General features: G+C 46.5%; 1 protein-coding gene across 1 annotated transcript in view; it reads right to left on the bottom strand.

Moving 5' to 3' along the window:
* Positions 1–21639, bottom strand: part of SLIT3 (slit guidance ligand 3) — a 609763-nt gene that overhangs the window by 142592 nt on the left and 445532 nt on the right. Inside the window, exons 7-8 of the mRNA XM_067732892.1 lie at positions 7720–7791; positions 1506–1669 (exon numbers count right to left, since the gene is read on the bottom strand). Coding sequence (XP_067588993.1) covers positions 1506–1669; positions 7720–7791 — 236 coding nt within the window. The remainder of the gene's footprint in view (positions 1–1505; positions 1670–7719; positions 7792–21639) is intronic.

The following is a 21639-nucleotide window of genomic DNA, read 5'->3' as shown; positions in this document are numbered from 1 at the left end:
AACTATTAACCCACCTGTGAGATCCAGCTTTTTCAGAGGAGGGAGACCTGGGGCAGTAACATTTCCAGGACCCAGGAGGATCAGCCTCCCGGCCCTGGGTTTTGAGTCCTGACTGCTGCTGGGTAAGCAATGTCTCGGCACTCCCTTGATGGGAAGGTGCTTTCGTGACGAAGCACCTTCGTGTTGGCATTCGTGTCGGTGTGCAGCTTTAAACTTTGTACCCACCCATAATAATGTGTTTTAACCTCCTCCCTAATTAGTTTTTCTCAATAGCTTTTGGATGACTCCTGCACTCTATAATTATTTCTTTCACTGGCACTTATGCCGATATTGTACCCTTTTCCTAATAATTACTGTAATTACAGTCACTATATTTGAGTTGGGTGTCTGTGTGATAAACGGTTTTATTATGTGTTTGATGGAAAGTGATTTCTAAGTGGGCGTCTATAGCAAATTGTTGAGGTACTGCTCTGAGACATGTTAAAATGTTTTTGGGTATTAAATGACTTGATAAAGTTGGAACATGACAGGAGAAAGCAGCAGAGCAGCCTTTAGAAGCCACTGGTTCCCAATTCCAGGACTGAGTTCCTGGATCTCAGGAATGCATCTTTGGGGAACTCCTCAACTGAATACTCTTTTTTATTTTTTTTGAGGAAATCAAGAGATCAGCTTACTTCCTTGCCACCAGAAAAGGGAAGAATGGATGGGATTGGGCAATGTCAATGACAAGTAAAAACAAACAAGCAAACAACATTTAGGACCCAAGGCAAAGGCGACATCCTCTGGGAAACTTTTCTGAGGTCACTCAGCCACCTCCCATCCTGGAGAGATGAGCTGCCTTCAGTCATGTGCAAGCACAGCTCTGTTTTCAGCACTACATGGGCACCTGTACTTCTATTACAGTTCGATTACCCACAGATCAAACTCTCGTGTTTGCTCAGCATTTTGTGGGCCCACTAAACTATAATAATTAAGCTCCACTCATTAGCTCTTACCAAGTGCTGTGTATTATGCTAAGTGCTTTATATGCATTATTTCATTGAATCCTCCCACCCATCCCTGGAGTTATGGACTACGATTTTTTCTATTTTGCAGACATGCAGTAACTTACCAAAGTCACACACCATTAAGGGACAGAGCTAAGATTTCCAGCCAAGCAGGCTGACCTCACAGCCTCTATTAGCCTGACTCTCAATTTCTAGGAGCAAATGGGCGATAGGAACGGGTTTGGCCAATGCTAAAGTACCTAATGGACTCTGAGGCTTAACAGGAAGTGATTCATGAGCTCCTTGAGCATTTTCCTTTATCAGATGGCAAGAGCCTCTTTTCTGGAACACACGGAGGCACCTTAGAGTTCTTTAAGTGACTGGCGAATGCTGGGGCAACCTGCGAGGCTCCACACCGAGCTCTGGGGTGTGTGTTCAAGGCCCAGGTGATGTTAAGGAGAGCTCACAGGTGGGCGAGTCACAGGACAGGAGGGGAGGGGAGTGGTGGGGTCACCTTACCTGGGCACACGTACTCCTTCTTCTGCACGTCCGCCACGTTGAAGCCCCTCAGGTGCACAGGAGCCATGCAGAGAGTGAACTGGCCGATGGTCCGCCGCTGTCGCAGCCAATCTGAGAGCCAGGCCAGGTGACAGTCGCAGTACAGGTGGTTGGAGTGGAGGCGCCTGGGAGAGAGAGGGACAGAGGGAAGATGCCGTCACAGCAGGAAGTGGGGAGGGTGCCACTGTCTGAATAGAGTGGGCTGAACCTCCGTGCCCTTTGCCCAGTGTGACAGTCCTTGGGAGCCCAGGGGAGCACTGTCCTCTGCACCACGGAATCACCACAGGAGCCTCAACCCTGTGATTGCCCAGCCACAAATGACAGTCATCTTCTCGTGCCGGCCACATCCAAGGGAGGCCTCCAGGCTTCTGAGCAATTCCCATTTTTTAATAGTAATTCCACCCTTTTCTTTCCCACTCAGGAAAGGCTCAACACATAGCAGAGGGAGGGTGAAATTATTACAGCGATGATCCTGATTCAGGTCAAACTTCCAAAAGCGTGACTCAGGTGTAGCTTTCCGTACTTTAGCTAGCCCTGGTTACAGATGCTTTACAACAGCTTCTTAATCTCCACGCTCCAGTCTGTGGTGAACTGTGGCAGAGATCTGCTGTTGTCTTTTCTCTCCTTCCTTCGTTTTCTCTCTAAGGGTCCCTTTAATGGACCCCCTGTGTGTCATGCTGGTGAGCCTAAAACCAATACCGCTGTGTGTACTAGCTAGCGTAAGCAGGGAACAGAGAGAAGGGTACTTTCTGAAGGATGCACCTTCTCTTCACCCTCCTATTTAAATAAGGTGTTTACAGACTCTTGTAATCCACAGCACTTTCTCCAGAGTGCCCTTCATAGCCTTCCCAAGTTCAAGTCCACCTGGTGTATTTGCTATTCTGACTGGTTCGGTGCCTCTGAAAAGGCTTTTGATCCATCTTCAGGACTCCTGGGCTTTCTCCCTCTAGTAGCTGTGGTTCCAGCTCAGCTTCTCACCCTGGAGTGAATAAGATTCCTGAGAGGAATCTTCAGGTTCCACGTCTGAGGGGAGCCTCATCTGCTTAAGTTGAGTTTCCTTTCCACTGTCTGGAGGGCAACCTAAGGATACCCAGGGGATCCTAAAGGTTCTTCCCCAAGGTTTCTGCATCAGGGGTTTCCAACTTCCACAGTCCCTACAAACTTAGATCATTAGCAGTGGCGGTAGGTGAGTTTTAGTCACGACAGCTTATCATACACTTGGCTTTCTGATGCAAATTTCAACTGCCCCATCCTGCATCTGCTCATCAGCCAGCAATATCTTGGGACTTTCAAGTACTCTGTGTCATGCCAGTTAATACTGAGTAGCAGACCGAAGCAGTGGCTCAGCCTACATCCATGTCTGAAATGGAGACAGCTGAAGGGCTCTTGACCACACTCCACTTAGCGTAAGGTCAACATTGCTAAACATTGGCCAAGTGTAGCTCATCTGCGCTGCCTGCCAGCAGAGTCTCCCTGGTCCTGCACGGGTGCAAACCTCGGGCAGGCCAGGGCCACCAGGGACCTTGGCAGACTCAGGGTGGGGGTCCCAGATCCCATAACATCAGACTGACTAAACGAACCCATATCCCACCTAGAATGTCATTTTTTTCCGCTGAAAAATATTTGAAAAGATTTTTTACAATTTTGTTGAAACATGATTAATTTGGATGTTATAATTTTCTTTTTGTATTTCAGAGCCAATACTTAAAAGTCAAAGACAACTACATATACCCCCAGGACCAAGATACTGCGCCTATAATGGGCCCCAAGCAATGCTCGCCTCTGAACATCAAAGCTCAGGCCCCGATGCTGTGGAAACAAGCCTGGCTCCCTCTTAGTCTGGCACTCCAGGAAGAGGTACGACAGGTGGGCAGGGGCAGGGAAGGCAAAATCCTAACCTGGAGGGAAGGACCTCATTTCTAAGAAGGAAGGCAAGACCTCTGTGTATTCAACAAAGATGACCACTTTGTGCCAAGGATGGAGGGGGGCCTGGTGTTGGACTTGGAGCTGGTTACTCTTTCCCAAAGAGTATGAAGGGGAGGAGGGAATTCCTTTTCTGCATCGGGACATTTTGGGAAATTGCAGCATGAGGGAAAATGATCTGTCTCCTGACCCATCAGTGAGCTGCTGAGAGAGAGAGAGAGAGAGAGAGGGAGAAAGAGGGAGAGAGAGATGATTGCGCGGCCAGGAATACACCACCAGGTATTAAGGCTGTCTAAGAAAAAAGTGACAGTGGGTCAGTTCTTAGTGACAAGGCAGAGCAGAGGTAGGCTGCAGTGGCATGCCCAGGTCGAGGTGCCAGAATTTTTTGTGTGCCTTTTAATGAGCTTGGCTTTTATTAGGAAAGGCAGTTGCCCTCTCTGGCACTGAGGCATGGAAGCTAAGGAAACAAGGCGGATCAATGCAAACAAATTCCCATCAGTTCCAATCAGAGGTAAGAGACCAATGGAACAACAAAAATGAGGTTTAGGTAAGTCAGATCCTTACTGAGCTGATTAATTTCTGGGATAATCAAAATGTCAGCGGTTTCCCTTTTGGAAGTTTATATTAATTTGGTTGTTCCTTAATCCCCACTGGCCAACCCCAAGCTACCTCCTTTTTTTTTTTTTCCTTTGCGGAGCACAGGCTCCGGACACGCAGGCTCAGCGGCCACGGCTCACGGGCCCAGCCGCTCCGCGGCATGTGGGATCCTCCCGGACCGGGGCACGAACCCGTGTCCCCTGCATTGGCAGGCGGACTCTCAACCACTGCGCCACCAGGGAAGCCCAAGCTACCTCCTTTTTTAACCTTGCTACAGATGGCCCTTATCCCTTTGTCCACTTCTGTAGGAATTTCTCCTCTTGTAAGTGCGACCATCGAAAAGAGGTGACGCAAACTGCTTTTGAATCCATGTGAAGGCTCTTGTCAAAAGCCCAGGACAGTAGACAGGCTCAGATCTCCCCCTCTTGGGATTTTACGCAGCAGAAAGGCTGGAGAGTCGAGCTGGGCAGAGTCTTTCAAGCTGCCTTTTACATCATGTTCCGTAGGTCAAACTGAGCAATGTCATCCCAAATACGAATGTCAAAAGAAAAAGGATCATGTTCCGTAGATCAAACTGAGCAATGTCATCCCAAATACGAATGTCAAAAGAAAAAGGATCTTGATGATCTTGAAACTTGAGCCCAGACACTGCCAGGAGTATTTCTAGTCTTCTTGAGTGAGAAGAGACATTATCTTAATTACTTTCAATAACTTTTGTGATGGCAATGACACAGGGAGGGTGGCCTCCAGTGGCCTTTCAGCCATGTGGAAGCTCCGGTCTCCCCTTCCTCAGCTCACCTGATGCTCTTCTGCTTTTGTTCCTACTGAACGGAACAAGCTCAGGTTCTGATGTCATAGTGCCAGAACCTGACATAGGCTCTGTGCTTTTCGACTTTGACCTTGGGCAGCAATCTAATCCTGGGCCTCAGTGTTACCATCTATCAAACGGGGATATTAATGGTGCCTCCTTGCTTGGGCCGTTGTGAGGATTGAAATGATTCACGGAAGATGCTAAGCACAAGGCCTAGGACCCCGTAAACTACCAAAGAAATGTTTGCTCTTATTATTCTGACTGTGAGGAGACTAGCTCCAGACCTCAGGCTCTTCCCAACCCAAGGCCCTGCCTGTACAAGGCTGTCATTTCTTAGCCACCAAAGCATCAAGGCGGCTGGGTGGTTCCTGTCCGTTGTTCTGTGGTCTTTGCAGACAGAAACACCATATTTCATGTTGGCGAAACCACTTTTACAGAAGATAAGGTGAATGAATACAAATGCCAATTTGTAAAAGGTGCCTTTTAGCCACAGATGCTAAATTAAATTTCCAGCAAATCCTTTTAGAGAGGGTCAGCGTTCATTTTCTATAAAATGTGGCTTTCTGAATTCAATATAAAAGCTTTCCTTTAGAAATCCCATTTACGACTTCCTTCCTCTCTCCTCTTCCCCCCTTTCTCCACCAACAGCGCTCCCCCCTCACCACCGCACTTTAATTACAGTGAAGGGGGATTAGTCAGCTCAAGTCTCTGGGGAGTTCTCTACAGAGCCATCTCTGAAATTAAACTAAAGAGAAGACGGCAGCAGGCAGGGAGCAAAGAGAACAGACGAGATTGATGGATTGATCTGAACTCGTCAGATGAGTGTTCAGGACCACAGGGAAGGATGACAGCAGAAACAAGGAGAAAAAACTCTCCTACCCTCTTCCCCCACCCTTACAACAACCCAACAAAGGTCCAGACCTCATCACCTTCCCTGCCTCCCGTGGACCCCTCCCTGCTCTCTTATTGATGCTTTTCAACTGAAAATAACAGGAGGGGAGGTAGAAATCACAAAGCAGCAGCCCACAGGAGCTGGACTACCGGTTGCGCAGGTGAGAGCCGTACTTCTTCTATTCAACCCACTCGCCTGGGGAGATGCGGGCCCAGCACCCTGAGGACCCAGTGATTTCTCCTGCACCATTCCCTTTCATCAATCCATCTATCTATCTGTCTACCTAGGCCGCACCATGCAGCATGTAGGATGTGGGATCTTAGTTCCCCGACCTGGGATCGAACCCGTGCCCCCTGCATTGGGAGTGTGGAGTTTTAACCCCTGGACTGCCTGGGAAGTCCCACCACCCTCTTTTAAAAGGAAAGGAAGAAGATAGATTTTCTCGGCTGAATTCTGCTACCCCAGGAGGAACCAGAGGAAGAAATGGGCACAATGATGGAAGCTGAGCTTGGGTCCTCCTTCTATATAATAACTAGTATTTGCTGTGTGGACACCATGACCGGCACTTTACCTGTTAGTACATGTCACTCCCACCATAACTTTGAGGCAAGCGCTTATGAATTCACTATCTATGAAGAACAGAGAGATGAAGCAACTTGCCCAGAGTACGTGGCGGAGCTCGTATTTAACCTCAGGTCTGTCTGACTTCCAGCTCTGTGTCCTTCTAAGGGTTCTCTGTATCATCTCCTCATCCATTGCTTCATTGACCTTTGCTTCATTCTCACCTGAGATAAGGTCACCTTCTCACTAATGCAGGGGTCTCAAACCTTATAAGTATTGAGATCTCCTGGAGGGCTTGTTAGAAACAGATGGCTGGGTCCACCCCAGAGATTCTGATTCCATGGGTCTGAGGTGGGACCTGCAATTTTGCTTTTCAACAAGTTCCAGGTGATGCTGACACTACTGGTCTAGGGACCCCCACTTTGGGAACCACTGCTCTAAGGATTTTCACATCTGCTTGGATGCAATGTTGCTCAGTTGCTTGGTATTTTTAATCCAGATTTCTGGATAAATAGTACGATGATGATAATGATAATATAACTCTAAATACCATTTATTGTCTACTATGTGCCAGGCACTTTACTCTTGGGGGCTGACTCTCCCCTACTGCTGTGATATAAACTCCATTGGGGCTCCACCAACACAAGAAAAACATCAAGTATGAACCTCTTTGGAAAGGCCAGCAGAGTACATTTGCAGAGGAACTGAAAAAGGATTTCTGGCTGAGAGAGGAGAACTTCCCAGGTAACAAAGGCACTAGACCTGCTCTCGGTATGGGGCGCCATGGGGAGATTTGCTTTCTGAGTACACATTCTGGAAGGCTTGAGCCCACCCAACACATTAAAGATAAAGAATGGAGTTACTGCATTCTGACACCAGAATATCATCCAGGGAGCAGCGAAGTGTGGTGTGTGGCGGGTGGGAGGCTGGGGTGAAGGGGTAGCTAAGACTCCCCCTCCTCTACCGTTCCCAGAGCGGGAAGCAACTGTAGCCTTTGGCAGTAGGATAGAACTGCCAGTGGTACAGGACATGAACTAAACAAATGATGAATCATCACATCCCTGTTCTAAAAGTTCTGTGACGATGTAACACTCATAAACTTTTCCATCCAGGTGGAAAACACAAAGAAGATTTCCCCAGTCCAGGAAGATTCCCGGGGTGAAGAGAATTGAGTTGGCCTGAAGCAGGATGGTGGTTCAGAACCATGGATGGCTCTGTGACCCTTCCCCAAGTCTGCCCTCGCTCACCAACACACCTTAGTCAGTAGCAGAGGGAGGAGGTGTGTGGATGTAGGAACCAAGGGTGAGGTTTTACAAGCAGCTGAGAGTGATGCTCTGAAGCTGCATAAGGTGGGGAGCAGGTGGGGGAGGAAGCAGGGGACCTTTACTCACAAGGTTCGAATCTTCGGCATGTGGTTGAAGCTGGTGACCAGGATGCGGCTAATGTTGTTGTTATTGAGAGTGCTGCGGAGAGAGAGGAGAAACAGGTCAACAGGGCAGCAGTGTTGCAGGTACCAGGATGCTTATGGAAGGTGGGGAAGGGATGGATGTGACTGCAAGAGGGACCATCAATCAACAGCCATGGGTCAGTTGGTGCAGTAGCCGGAGACAAGTCTCCAGATGATAAGAGAATCCCTGATTCCTTTTCCAAGTGGATTCCTCCTTTCCTCTGCTGCCCTCTCAGTACTCACTTACCTACCTGGAGCCATAAGCTTGCCTCCTGAAATCCTACTGTGTTCTGAGTGCTTTGTTACAACGTCGCTGATTCCCACAACTACAACACCAGTTACATATTCTTGTCCTCATTTTAGAGAGAAGGAAACAGATACAAAACATCTTGCTTAGTTGCACACAACCCTACAGGGGAGGCTTTATTCTTGTGTTATAGATGAGGAAGCTGAGCTTCAGAGAAGTAAACCTACTTTTCCAAGGACTCACAGCTATTAAGCTGTGGACATGGGATTTGAACCCAGTACTCGCTTGCTCCAAACTCCTTGCTCTGCCCATTATACATACTGCCTCATGCAGGATGCTATGTGGATAGGTTATTTTGTGAGTATTTTCCAGCCATCTTCTGGCTCTTTAAGCACATCTTGTCTGAAGTGAGTCTGTGAGCTCTGTGAGCACCAGGATTCAGTCTCTGCTTGCTTGTGCCTCCCGATGACCATGGATGGGGGCTCCTCCAGTGCAGCATTGACACTGACTGGTATCTTTGTACAGGGAAAAGGGAAGAGACGGATATGAGCCCCATAAATGGACCAGAATGAAATCAGGCTGTAGGTAAGTACGGCCCTGGGCTTACCCTTCTAGAAGGACCTATCATGGGAGCCCAGGGAAAGCATGGCAGCCAAGGAAACCATGTGCAGAGGTGGAAATGTTATGTAGCCGAAGGGCCCGTCTGGGTCAGTTATTTCAGTGACTATGCAGACAGAGGCAGCCGTTCGCGGCAAGACTGGACCTAGTTCTCCGCTCTCTGACCCACACCTGCCTCACTTTGCATCCCAAAGAGCAGGAGTGGGATAGAGCCCATGGTACGCTCCTTCGTGACGGCCACTTGCTCCTGTGCTCCCCCAAGGCCACATCAGATACCCTCTTCTCACCCATCCCCTCCTCTTACCCTCCCACGGGGTCCCACTGGCCCAGGAAGGAGTCTTTCTTTGGAAGCCTTCACTGGTTAAAACAGACTTCTTTTGCCCCTGGCTCTCGGTAAACACGTTATCTTCCTCTTAAAACGCCCTCTAACATTTTCTATCTTATGCATTACTACAGTCCCAAGGCCTGGTCCATACATGGTTCAGATGGAGTCTTATATACCCTAGTTGTGTGGTCTCGGGCCAATGATCAACATCTCTTAACCACAGCTTCTTCATCGGCAGAAGGAGGCAGGCAATGGTACCTACCTCCCAGGCTGGTAAAAGGCTTAGCAGACAGTATGTGCTCAGTCATTGAGGCTACCGTTTAACTGATGTTGGTGGAGAGAATCTAGTCCTGTCCTGGTCATTCCTGTTCCCCTGACACAACCCCAACCCCCAAGGGAATATAAACAGAGGTGTGTCTGGCACACAGGGGCCCCCGTACACACCCCACCCCACCCGAGGGGCCCTGCACAGATGCTTTCTCCCCTGGGGACACTAGTCGCAGCAGGATTCCAGGGACCACATACCCCTCACCCCATGCTATTCTTCAAGGCCTTTGGCCAAAAAGGCCAGGAGGAAATCTATTTACACAGGCACAGAACCTAATAATTTTTCCTTCCTCCGCCCCGTATTTCCTCTGCACCTTCCTTGCGTCTGGCATTATTTGAGGCATAGAGTATGATAAAGAGGAAGGAACCGAATTTACACTGCCTGCTTCTGCCCACTCTGGAACTTTACTAATACACCGATTCAGACACTTGACATTTTATGAAGTTGAACCTACGTAGCTATCTTGTTTCACGTGGCTTATCTTTTCTATGAGTGTGTATGTGTGTGTGTGTGTGTGTGCGCGCGTGTGTGTGTGTGAATCCATCCTATCTCCATCCACCCAGGAAGTGTTCAGAGCATGTCATCAGACAGGGTGGAAGAATCTGTCCTTCCCATCGGTCCGGGCTCTCCTGCCTTGGTAGGGAGTTTCCGAGGAGCGAGGGCTATGTTCGCCATCCCACCCCCTCTCCAGCGGATTAGGAATGCCTCCAGGGCAGAAACAATGCCTTCATTTCTGCTTCTATCCATCCCAGAGTTCTAGGCTCCACACCTGGGGGATACCTAGTTAGGGTCGTTGACTCACTACTAAACAAAAATCTGAGTGTCCCCCTTATCTCTCAAAAGCAAAGAGCAAGAAGCCTTTGCAGAAAAGAGGCTTCCTTCCAAACATACCCAGCAACTCAACATCAGGCTGAGTTCACAGCCAGCCCTAATTCAGCTGAATATACAGTGCAGTTATATGCCGGGCTTGGATTCTAACTGCATCCGGCAGTCGTCCGGCAGCGGTGACTTATTAATGTATGACTACACTGATATTTAAACGTAAGCCGTAATGAGGGCTATAAAACATTTACGATAATAGCAATTATTCCCGAACCAAAGTGACTAAACACAGTATTCAGACCTTCATGATTTGCCGTGTGGGGCTGCCCGGCCCAGGGACGTCAGAGGGTTGCTAACCTCTTAGATGCTGATCTCCATGGCAGCTACAGTTTCTTTTTCCCTAATAGACACAGATTTATTCGATTTCCAGTCTTGGTGGCTTTTGCCCATGCAGGGAGCACTCTGCTCTATCTGGTTCTTGTGTCCCAGCCTAAGCAGCCGGCATCTGATGGAGATGTCACTGTCATGACCCTGATGCAGAAGAGCAGAGTGGGTGAGCATGGCCTCAAAGGCAACGACCCGGTTTAGATCCTGCCTCTGCCACTTACGGCCCGTGCAACCATGAGTAAGTTTTCATAATCTTATTAAGCTTCCTCCTCTGTAACACGGGGCAGAGAGCAGCATTGATCTCACAGAGCTTTCCTGGTGATTAAACGAGATGGTACTAATAATTGCCAACATTAACCGCGAGCTTATTTTATGCCAGGCAGGCACTGGGCTGAGGGTCCTACTTGTCATCTCATTTCTATAACCACCCGATGAGGCAGGCACCTTTCTATCACCTCCATGTCATGGATGAAGCAAGTGGTGGTCCCAGGACTTAAATCCACACAAGCCGGACTCCAGAAATGACACCTGCCTTAGTTGTCTAAGGCTGCTGTAACAGATTACCACACCTTCTGTGGTTTAAAGCAACGTAAACTTATTCTCATACAGTCTGGAGGTCAGAAGTCTAAAATGGGTTCACGGGACTGTGTTTCTTCTAGCGGCCTCAAGAGGAGAATTCATTTCCTTGTCTTTTGCGGCTTGTAGAGGCTACCATATTCCCTGGCTCATGGCCCCTTCCTTGTATCACTCCGACCTCTTGCTTCTGTTGTCACATCTCCTACTGTTCACTCTGATGTTCTGCCTCCCTCTTAAGAGGACCTGTGTGATGACACTTAGAGCCTGACTGGATAATCCAGGATAACCTCCCCATCTCAGGATTCTTAGTCATATATGTCAAGTTCCTTTTGCCACATAAGGTACGATTCATAAGTTCCTGGGATGAGGACATGAACATCTTTGGGGGGACATTATCCAGCTGACCATCACGCCCTTGAAACAGGGCATGGAAAGCACACTTGTTAGCACACTGCCTGGCTCATAGGCAGTGATCGGTAATTATTAGCTATTATTATCTTAGCTTGTGTTTGCTTGGTCTTTTATGATTTACAGTATACTTTCACATTCATCTTATTTGGTACTTGAAGCACTCTGAGGTTGAAATTATTATCCCCATCTTACAGATGAGAAATTTGAGGCTATAAGACATAAGAGACCTACCCAGGGTAGCAACGAGCTCCTAGAGTATTCAGGACTCACTACTCTTTCTTTTCACAGTTTCTCCCAACTTTATCACTACCTCCCGTTTTCAGGGCAAGTTTGTTACTCCAGCAAAGATATTCTCTGTCATTTCCACTCAGGGACCCAAAGCCGGAAATAACTGAGCAAGCCTCCCATTGCCTCTTGTTCTAGAAACTTCCTTGAAAATTAATCAACAGAAAAAATAAATGGTTTGGTCTGACAATGACCCACCTCCACCCCCATTAGATGACTGCCCAAGCCTAACCTATGGTGACCTCATCAACCTCACCTTACTTATTACTTCCATTTCCTGGAAGAGTTTTGCTAGTTCTAGAATCTAGCTTTAATCTCACTGCCCTTTTCCTATTGAGAAGATATGCTTTACCCCACGTCGCCCCAGTTGGAAGCTTTTCTTCAAGTAAGTGCTCTTAATTCAGCATTTTCCATCAGGTTTCAAGCTCAAGTTCAGGGTCACATTAATTCTATGAAACTTCAAGACTGTCCTGGCCTCCCCTCTTTGTACCATGACAAGCTACTGAACGGGCATTTCAGTATGAACTAGAAATAATGCAATTTCCCCCCATCAGATTTATTTATTTAGTTAGTTATTTTTAAAATTGGGGTATAGTTGTTTTACCATGTTGTGCTAGTTTCTACTGTACAGCAAAGTGAAGTGGAGTTCCCTGTGCTGTACAGCAGGTTCTTATTAGTTATCTATTTTATACATATTAGTGAATATATGTCAACCCTAATCTCCCAACTCATCCCACCCCCAACCCCCTGCTTTCCCCCCTTGGTGTCCATATATTCATTCTCTACATCTGTGTCACTATTTCTGCCTTGCAAACTGGTTCATCTGTACCATTTTCTAGATTCCACATATATGCGTTAATATACGATATTTGTTTTTCCCCTTCTGACTTACTTCACTCTGTATGACAGGCTCTAGGTCCGTCCCCGTCTCTGCAAATGACCCAATTTCACTCCTTTCTATGGCTGAGTAGTATTCCATTGTGTATATGTATCACATCTTCTTTATCCCTTTGTCTGTCGATGGACACTTAGGTTGCTTCCATGTCCTGGCTATTGTAAACAGTGCTGCAGTGAATATTGTGGTATATGACTCTTCTTGAATTATGGTTTTCTCTGGGTATATGCCCAGGAGTGGGATTGCTAGGTCATATGGTAATTCTATTTGTAGTTTTTTAAGGAACCTCCATACTGTTCTCCATAGTGGCTGTATCAACTTACATTCCCACCAACAGTGCAAGAGGGTTCCCTTTTCTCCACACCCTCTCCAGCATTTACTGTTTGTAGATTTTTTGATGATGGCCATTCTAACTGGTGTGATGTGGTACCTCATTGTAGTTTTGATTTGCATTTCTCTAATAATTAGTGGTGTTGAGCAGCTTTTCATGTGCGTCTTGCCCATCTGTATGTCTTCTTTGGAGAAATGTCTATTTAGGTCTTCTGCCCATTTTTGGATTGTGTTGTTTGTTTTTTTAATATTGAGCTGCATGAGCTGTTTATATACTTTGGAGATTAGTCCTTTGTCCATTGATTCGTTTGCAAATATTTTCTCCCATTCTGAGGGTTGTCTTTTCCCCTTGCTTATAGTTTCCTTTGCTGTGCAAAAGCTTTTAAGTTTCATTAGGTCCCATCTGTTTATTTTTATTTTCACTACTCTAGGAGGTCGGTCAAAAAAGATCGTGCTGTGATTTATGTCAAAGAGTGTTCTTCCTATGTTTTCCTCTAAGAGTTTTATAGTGTCCAGTCTTACATTTAGGTCTTTAATCCATTTTGAGTTTATTTTTGTATGGTGGTAGGAAGTGTTCTAATTTCATTCTTTAACATGTAGCTGTCCAGTTTTCCCAGCACCACTTATTGAAGAGACTGTCTTTCCTGCATTGTATACCCTTGCCTCCTTTGTCATAGATTAGTTGACCATAGGTGTGTGGGTTTATCTCTGAGCTTTCTATCCTGTTCCATTGATCTGTATTCCTGTTTTTGTGCCAGTACCATATTGTCTTGATTACTGTAGCTTTGTAGTGTAGTCTCAAGTCAGGGAGTCTGATTTCTCCAGCTCCTTTTTTCTTTCTCAAGATTGCTTTGGCTATTTGGGGTCTTTTGTGCCTCCATACAAATTTTAAGATTTTTTGTTCTAGTTCTATAAAAAATGCCATTGGTAATTTGATAGTGATTGTCTTGAATCTGTAGATTGCTTTGGGTAGTATAGTCATTTTCACAATATTGATTATCCCAATCCAAGAACACGGTATATCTCTCCATCTGTTTGTATCGTCTTTGATTTCTTTCATCAGTGTCTTATAGTTTTCTGCATACAGGTCTTTTGCCTCCTTAGGTAGGTTTATTCCTAGGTATTTTATTCTTTTTGTTGCAACAGTGAATGGGACTGTTTCCTTAATTGTTGTTAGTGTATAGGAATGCAAGAGATTTCTGTGCATTAGTTTTATATCCTGCAGCTTTACCAAATTCATTGATTAGCTCTAGTAGTTTTCTGGTGGCATCTTTGGGATTCTCTATGTATAGTATCATGTCATCTGCAAAAAGTGACAGTTTTACTTCTTCTTTTCCAATTTAGATTCCTTTAATTTCTTTTTCTTCTCTGATTGATGTGGCTAGGACTTCCAAAACTATGTTGAATAATAGTGGCGAGAGTGGACATCCTTGTCTTCTTCCTGATCTTAGAGGAAATGCTTTCAGTTTTTCACCATTGAGAATGATGTTTGTTGTGGGTTTTTCCTATATGGCCTTTATTATGTTGAGGTAGGTTCCCTCAATGCCCACCTCCTGGAGAGTTTTTTTATCATAAATGGGTGTTGAATTTTGTCAAAAGCTTTTTCCACATCTATTGAGATGATCATATGTTTTTTTCTTCTTCAATTTGTTAATGTGCTATATCACATTGATTGATTTGCATATATTGAAGAATCTTTGCATCCCTGTGACAAATCCCACTTGATCATGGTGTATGATCCTTTTAATGTGTTGTTGGATTCTGTTTACTTGTATTTTGTTGAGGATTTTTGCATCTATATTCATCAGTGATACTGGTCTGTAATTTTCTTTTTTTGTAGTATCTTTATCTGCTTTTGGTATCAGGGTGATGGTGGCCTTGTAGAATGAGTTTGGGAGTGTTACTTCCTCTGCATTTTTTTTTTTTTTATGGTACGCGGGCCTCTCCCTATTGTGGCCTCTCCCGCTGTGGAGCACAGGCTCCGGACGCGCAGGCTCAGCGGCCATGGCTCACGGGCCCAGCCACTCCGCGGCATGTGGGATCTTCCCGGACTGGGGCACGAACCCGTGTCCCCTGCGTCAGCAGGCGGACTCTCAACCACTGCGCCACCAGGGAAGCCCCTATGCAATTTTTTGCAAGAGTTTGAGAAGGATACCCCATGGCATTTAAAAGACAGTCCATCTACCTCCCATTTCTCTCTTATAAAGCCCCTACTTACCCCATTATATATACTATATTTCTATTGAGACTAACCTGTATCCTGTCTAGTCTCTTTTCTGTTTTGTCATAATTGGAGCATTAATGTCTAATGAAAAGGGACTGTTTTCCATATTAAAATCATCTGTGTGGACAATGCTACTTCTACCAGTGGATCCCACTCTCTCTTCCTTGTGAGCACTAGAAAGGGGGCATTAAACTTTTTTTCCAGGGCACTAGGGGATCACTTACTATTGCTCCTATAGTGCACGTAATTGAACACTGGTACCCGGACAAAGTTTGCATTTCCCTGTGTTCCTTAGCTAAATACTGGGGCATCCAGGCAAGACAAGGGCTCCTAGTCGCAATGTATGTATGAAGCAGTGGTACACATACCCGTCTGTTCCAGGGGTTGGCAAACTACTGCCTAAAGGCTAAAGCCCATCCAATGCAGCCTGTTTTTGTAAATACAGTTTTACTAATTTGTTTATGTACTGTCTATGGCTGCTTTCACATTACAGCAGCTGAGTAGTTGCAACAGAGACCATATGGCCTGAAAGCCTAAAATATTTACTAACTGGCTTTTTATAAACCATGTTTGCTGCCCACTGGCTGCTCTAGAACTGGGCAGTTCCGGTCCTGTCTTTGCCAATGATTAGCTGTGATATGCTGGGCGAGTCACATAACTGCTTGGTAAGGAGAGGGGATTAGGTCAACGACTTTCAAAACTTAAAGACTGTAAAACATCGGCAGGAAAACCCCAATGGCAAGTGGTAGGGCTGTGATTTAAAACCAGGCAATCTCACCCTAGAATCCACACTTCTTATTCCCATTCCATGCTCCCACCTGGAAAGCGGGGTCCCACTGCTCCTGGAACCTGTAATGATGTGAGGGAATGAGAGCCTAGCAGAAGGCCCTGTTCAAGAGACAGGGCAGGAGAACCCAGCTTGGGATGGGCAGGGAATGAACTTGGACAGTGGTTCTCCAGTTGTGGTCCCTAGATATGCAACATCACCTGTGGACTCGTTAAAGATGCATATTTTCAGTATATGCATCAGGCCAACCTACTGAATCAGCAACTCTGGTGTAGGCCCAGCTTTGTGTGTTTCACTGAATGAGAGGATTCTTATGCAAGCTCAAGTTAGAGAACCACTGAACTAGGGAAAAGGCTAAGGACCGAGCCTTGACCTGAATGTGGAGGGCAGCATATGGCTGCCCCGGAGACCGAAGGCCTCTTGTGCGGAGAGCAGAAGGGAGTTGCGTCTCTTCCTGTTTAGGGAGACGCCCAAGTTCGTAAGTAGTACGCAGTCCTCAATGGAGGCGGCTGTGATCACTCTTCGAGAGGTCCGACTTGATTTCTGCCCCTGGCTCCCCGATGATCTCTGCTGAGGGCTGAAGTGTGGCTCTCCCTTGCATCACTCAAGATAACCATCTTTGATCTGGAGGAGCTAAGTCCAGCCGCAGCCACGCCACACTGGCAACCTTAATAAGGCTGACATTTCCCTCCGTCTCCTCCGATTAGGCCATTGCTTTGTCAGGCTGTGCTTTCCTGGCTCTGGGTGTAATCTGCGTGTTGTGTGTCCATAACACTATGTAATTGGCTCTAATACAGCAATATTATCTGTGAGCATGCATCACATAATTGCAAAACCAGGCATCCACAGTGAGTGCCACTGCAGTCTCCCAGAGTGCCAAGCTTCCCAGGGATGCTCTTGGAACCCGTCTTCTTCCCCTCTGCACAGGTGGGGATCCAGACTCCTTGGGTCAGAGAGACCGTCTTGGTAGCTTGGCCCATTCATCTCCTGTCTCAAGGCAGGTTGACTTCTTCTTAAGTCTAGATAAATAAGGTGGTTCCCTCTTTAAGGGTCACCAGGAAGGAGACTCTTGGTGGGTCATCTGCAGTCATGGCCATGGCAACAGGATGTCTTTTTAAAGTGAGTCTAGAGATCGATTCCCTGACTTGTACTTACACATGTGGGAGCCCAGTGGCCAGCACTCTAAACTCAGGAGATAGAACTACCTCCCACAAGGCCTACATTGAATTCACAGGACCAGGCACAACCAAAGTAGGCAGAATCATTTCCTAAAGAGCAGATGAGTGCAAACACTGTGGCTGGACCCTGTGGGAAATACCTAAATGGCTGCCACGGGGGCATGAAAGTACAGAGGGGTTCTGGTAGCATGTAGACCTCAAAGGGAGGGTCTGGCAGGGCTCACTTCTGCCTCTCCCTCTTGCTGTGTCAAAACAGGACTGGCTTGTCCTGGTCTTGCTTGGTGGGTGCTGACTGACAGCTATCATGGTACCAGGAATCAACCATGGTATCTACTGCTGATGACCGGGCCCTTCCACATTCTCCTGGATCCTGGGAATGTGAAAGCTGTTGGCTAGCTCGGCCCATTAGGCTGTGTGTAGGTGGCATCTCTGTGGACTTGGCCCTGGGAGAGCACACACTGAATGCCACTGGGCCTACCGAGGTCGAGAGAGGCATCCCCAAGCCTCTCTCCCAGCCCGGGGTCTCTCCCCAACTGCACTGACTCAGTCATTTTTGGATGAAGTTCCCTGACTGTTTCCTCCTATCAAAGCTGAACTTGACTTTCTCACCCAGCTATGCACTGTTCTGATTTGGCTGGAAGCTCTGGGAAATTCCAGAAATCAGGAAGAATAATGTACCATAATGTGTCCTTCGAGAAACCTAAACTGATGTTATAGGTTCTCCCATGAGCTCTCTGCTTTCCTCCAATGAGGTGGACTAGTAAAGGATACTACTTTGAGGTGAGCTTGCCAAGAACTTCCAATAAAGATGCCCATGATAATAACAACAACAATACTGATGCTATTGATCATGTTTTTGCTAACTGCATGCATTATCTCATTTAATTCTTCCAACAATCCTGAGATACTCTTGTCATTTCCACTTTGGACCCTGGAAAGATCAATGAACTCTGCCCCGATCACATAACAGTAGAGTTGTGGAGCCAATATTTGAATCCAGGAAAGTGTCACACCAGATCCTATATTTTTTATCATTACACAAAGCTGCCTCTTACAGGACTGCCTTCGGCAGACATCGGCCATCCAACTTCCCTGCCGTCCAGAGGTGGAGGTGAATCATACGTGTTAGTGGTAGACTCAGACCTGCCTGGCCTCGATGTGTCAGGGACACAGGTGTTTGCCTCGCTGTCAAGGCTGCTCAAAGCAACAGCATCACCCGACCCTCCTCTGGTCCCAGGAACAGAGAAAGCTCAGCACGGACAGGAGGACGGTAGTAGAGGCTACAGAGAAGAGAGGGCAATCGTGGCTCAACGCCTTCCAAGGTCCAGGCTTGGCCGATGAGTCTAAGTGTTGCCAAAAGCCGCCCTGACTGTTGGATTGGCCGACTGGGATTTTTCAGAACACCATGAAGAACCAAGAGTCCAGATCTGCTCCTTGAGAAAAGCTCATCTTTTGCCTGTTTGGAGCAGACAATGAGTCTCTGAGGGCAGATGTGGCAGGAGGAATGAAAGATGGAGGGAGAGAGAAGAGAGAGGAGGGTGGGAAGCCATCTCCCTTACGGTACCTCCTCTCCTGGACTATCATGGGTGCTGCCTAATACTGATTTCCCTCATCTCCCTGAGGACTGTTTAAATTAAAGCTCATAACCATTGTGTGGGCATATAATGAAAACAACTGATGCTGCACTGATTAGTCCATTACTCTCAACTGTTAGAAAACATAATGACCTCACAAGGGGCCTTATTCACTGACGTATAGCAGTCGGGCTCTCATTTGACACCTCAAATTAGCAGCCAAAGCAATAACAGCTGGGGTTTTTGTCTCAATATTTGTACCCGACTCTAAAGTGATCTGGCACTGGGTGAGCGTTATTTTTAAACACAGAGCTCTCACCGCCAAGTAACATTTTAAATGGTCTCCAGGTGTCATGTAAAACCTACAGAAATAAATAAAAACAATCAGCTGCCAGTTGGGGCCTCTGATGATATGGATTCCTTAACAACAGGGCTTGTCTTTGGTTCTGCCTTCATTATACATTCATATTATGACAGGCAGAAACTCGTCTCCATCCACCCAGCGGAGCCTCAGTGTTAAAAAAAAAAAAAAAAAAAGATGCCTGCAAAATAAATGTAAAAAGTGGAAGGGCAAAAGAGAAAGATGAATCTTCAAATCCCACCATTGCTCAGTTAGATGCCTGCGGTGTAAGTACTCGTGATGCTCCAGTGTTTTTGGTTCCTGGATTCTGAAGAACGCCTTACTCGTTTACTGAGATCATCACAGATACTGCCTAGCGGCGATGCAGTTTGATTCAACTGCCTCCCAATGACCAACTGAATTGTAAAATGTACCTTAAACGACAACATGAATGAGATGGCCTCAGTCTTCTAATTCTATTTCATCATCTGTAAACTGGGAGCCTGGACAATCAATCTTGTCTACTATATTATTTAGAAACCAGGCACTTTCCAGTGTGCAAGATGTCTGCTGGGGGTGAAAGAATGACCTCCAACTTACATGACTGGATAGGTGAGTTTGTAATTGAGAGAGAGAGAAACAGACAATTCCACCTCAGCTGCCTTTGAGCCAGGAAGAGAGGAAGAAGGGGAAAGTTCTTAAATACCCATGAACGTGTACACTAAGAGGCGGAAGACAGCACGTCTGTTTTATCCCCCGCTGTGTAGGCAGGACCTAGCTCTGTGTTTGGCACAAAGGATGACTCAATAAATATTTACTGAAGGAATGGGTGAGTTTCCAAATGCAAAGGGTCATGCTTTTGGCATCTTTAGATAAAAAATAAATTTCCACTCTAAACAGCCTTCTGGGCTGATCTGGGAGTACAAAGTCAATTGCCTACAGGAGCGAGGCTCGATAGCTGAGGAACGGAACTGTGTGTAAACACAACTCTACTACTTGGGACCATCGCTTCTCATTTCAAAGGTCTGCTGCTACGCTGGAATATCGGTGCAGTGCCACCAGTTTTCTCCTCTTGTTAAAGAGAAAGCCAGACATCTAGAATTTTTATGTGAAATCTCCTTGTTCCTCCATATTGGTGATTAAATCGCCTGAAGGAGCTAAAGTCACAAAGGAAACATACCCAGGGGCTGGATTTGGCTTGCAGAAGCCAGTTTTCAGTCTCTCAACCAAACGGATTACTTTAACAATCTGAATCAAATACAGATATTTAACATCTATATAGCACACATGGGCTATATAAATAAATAAATCATCAAAGTATTTTAATGGCATTGTGGTGCTGTGTGGTTAAAGCCTTCTTCCCATACTGCATCTCCTGAAGGGCAGGCTCTGGCTAAGGCACGCTCCAGGAACCTACTATTCAAACCGACTACCTTTAAACGGTTGAAAATTGATATTCAATGCTTCCCCCCCAACCATCATTACTCGGGGACAAAGAGCCCTGAAGAAGTGTCTGTTTATAGGGTAAAACTGTGTTCCACCAGGCCTGTGCACTCTTGTCTGGTTTCTGTTTGCTACTCATCAGCTCTGTGGCTAAACACATAAGTTATTTCTCGTGGACGGTTTGGAACTTAGCCACTTCAGAGCTGTTAGCAGAAAAAACTGTACAGCGTGCTGGAAGGAGGCTCTGCTCTTGGACTGAGATGTCAGAAGGAACTTGTTTTTACCTGCTGATGTTTGTAAGGGAAGGACTCTCTCAGGGAACTGGGTATAGTTTACACTTCGGGCTATTTAAGGCTCAAAGATGGGGTCCCTGGTGCTTACTCATAGGGCCTTGGGTCACCCCTGCTAGCTGGGATCAATGATGCAGAATTTGATCTCTTCCCAGACTGCCCTCTGACTGGGGTACCGGTATCCCCCAAGCAGTGGCTGCAGGACTGGAAGGCTCTAGAAAGGGAGGGTGTGTTCCCCGTGTTGAAGGTAAAATGTTCCCTCTGGTAAAACGCTGGAGATTAAGGGATGGTGAGATGGATAGGACATAAAGGCTGGCCCCACTAATTTTTGTTTCCTGCCTGCTGATATAGGGAAAGCTTAGATGGCAATATACAGCATTAGGTAACAGTCAACAGACCCATTTTCTGGCCTAGTTCTTCCGTGAAATTTTCCTATAGCTGTGGGCAAGTCACTTAACCTTTCTGGGGAGTTTCTTTCTCTTCAAATGAAGTGGTGGGACCAGTTGACCTCCAGGGTCTTCCCCCGGAGCCTGCAGTTCCACTCTCCAATTTCACTTGGGCTGATGTTGGCTCTAAAATGGCATTTCTGGAAATGGGAATAGTTTTCCAGAAGGTGGTGGAAGGGATTGTGGATGCCCAGATCTATCCAGGTCTGCATAAAGACAGGACATCTGACCAAACTCTGAAAGCTGCAACCAGCCCCCGCTGTGAAGCATCTGAAAATAGTTGCACGGGGTCGGCTCTTTCTTTCTCTCTTTATGCAGACACCAGGCTCAGCTTCTGCGGGGTTAACGGGCTTGTATC

Source organism: Pseudorca crassidens, chromosome 3 (assembly GCF_039906515.1).
Source record: "Pseudorca crassidens isolate mPseCra1 chromosome 3, mPseCra1.hap1, whole genome shotgun sequence".
In the NCBI taxonomy this organism is placed as follows: Eukaryota; Metazoa; Chordata; class Mammalia; order Artiodactyla; family Delphinidae; genus Pseudorca; species Pseudorca crassidens.
Note: the sequence above shows the minus strand (reverse complement) of the source record. Positions and strands in the feature narration are given on the sequence as shown.